Genomic DNA, 1,447 nt, shown 5'->3' with positions numbered 1-1,447 from the left:
TGTTTCCCGCCATTTTCCCCTCACGTTTCCTGCCATTTTCCCCTCACGTTTCCCACCATTTTCCCCTCTTGTTTCCCCCTGGTTTTCAATCGCGTTTCCTGCTGTTTTTCCACTCATCTCCCAACGCTTTCGTCTGACGTATCCTGGTCACACTTCCCACTGTTTTTTCAGTCCTGTTTCCCACCTGCCCCACAGCGACCGACAGCTGCCCCACAACACCCACGTTACACATGTGACCCCGTGGAGACATTTAGGACACGGCACTCAGACCCCGACAGCTGCCCTGCAGTCCCCCATTTACAGGAACGCTCTGGTGGAACCCAACAGAGATGTCACCGAGACCCCAAATGCTGCCCCACAGGTGCCCCACGGCCCCGGTGACCCCACAGCCGCCCCCCGGCCCCGCACCGGGCAGGAGATCGCGGAAGTTGTTCCCGTCGTGTTTGCGGATGGAATCGAAGACGACGGTTCGCGCCGGCATGTTCACCCCCATGGCGAAGGTCTCGGTGGCAAACAGCACCTGGAGCGGGCGTGGGGCTGGAGGTGCCGCCATGGGGCAGTGCCACGGCAGGGTAGGACCCCATTCCCCACATGGGGATGCAGCACCTTGCCCGCGGCCCCACGCCTGCCCCACGCACCTTGACCAGGCCCTGGCTGAAGAGCATCTCCACGACCTCCTTGAGCAGGGGCAGGACCCCGCCGTGGTGCACCCCGATCCCACGCTGCAGCAGCTCCGACAGCTGCAACACCTGACAAAGAGGGGGGACAAGGGGCGTCGCTGGCCCCGTGGGACCCCCGCACCCACATCACAGCCCCCGGGAGGCCCCCAAAGCCTCACCTGAGGCAGGCGGCGGTCGGAGCCCCGCAGCCGGGCCAGGCAGCGCGTCAGGAACTGCCGGACGCTGCCGCGCTCGGCCCCGCTCAGAAGGTCGAGGGAGCCCAGGGCGGCCGCCTGGTCCTCGCAGCGGCCCCGCGAGAAGGTGAACGTCACCGCAGGCAGCAGCTCCCGCTCCCGCAGGGTCTCCAGGAGGGACAGCCAGACCCCTCGCTCCTGGGGAGGTGGGGGGGGAGCACAGGGTCAGCGGGACCCCCAAACTGCCCCCCAGGACCCCCAAAGCCCCTGCAGGGTCTCCAGCAGGGACAGCCAGACCCCTCGCTCCTGGGGAGGTGGAGGGGGGGCACAGGGTCAGCGGGACCCCCAAACTGCCCCCCCTCGGGACCCTCAAAGCCCTCAGTACCCCCCGTACCTGCCCCGGGTTGGAGCCCCCCATGGTGGGCTGCCGCGCCCCGAAGCTCTGCGCGTGTTTGCTGCTCTGCTCCTTCTTGGCCTCCACTGCTGCGTAGTACCTGGGGCAGGTGAGGCACAGGTAAGGGGTGAGATATGGGGCAGGTGAGACGTGAGATATGGGGCAGGTGAAATATGGGGCAGGTGAGATATGGGGCAGGT

General features: G+C 66.4%; 1 protein-coding gene across 1 annotated transcript; it reads right to left on the bottom strand.

The window, feature by feature from the left end:
- Positions 1–301: 301 nt before the first annotated feature.
- On the bottom strand, positions 302–1,347 carry LOC113942394 (helicase SKI2W-like; the record flags this gene model as incomplete). Its single annotated transcript, XM_027633528.1, has 4 exons — positions 302–520; positions 639–749; positions 839–1,051; positions 1,248–1,347. Coding segments are annotated over 4 exons (643 nt in total), but the record flags the coding sequence as incomplete, so codon positions are not given.
- Between the last annotated feature and the right edge of the window lie 100 nt (positions 1,348–1,447).

Source organism: Corapipo altera, unplaced genomic scaffold (assembly GCF_003945725.1).
Source record: "Corapipo altera isolate COAL_440 unplaced genomic scaffold, ASM394572v1 59459, whole genome shotgun sequence".
In the NCBI taxonomy this organism is placed as follows: domain Eukaryota; kingdom Metazoa; phylum Chordata; class Aves; order Passeriformes; family Pipridae; genus Corapipo; species Corapipo altera.
Note: the sequence above shows the minus strand (reverse complement) of the source record. Positions and strands in the feature narration are given on the sequence as shown.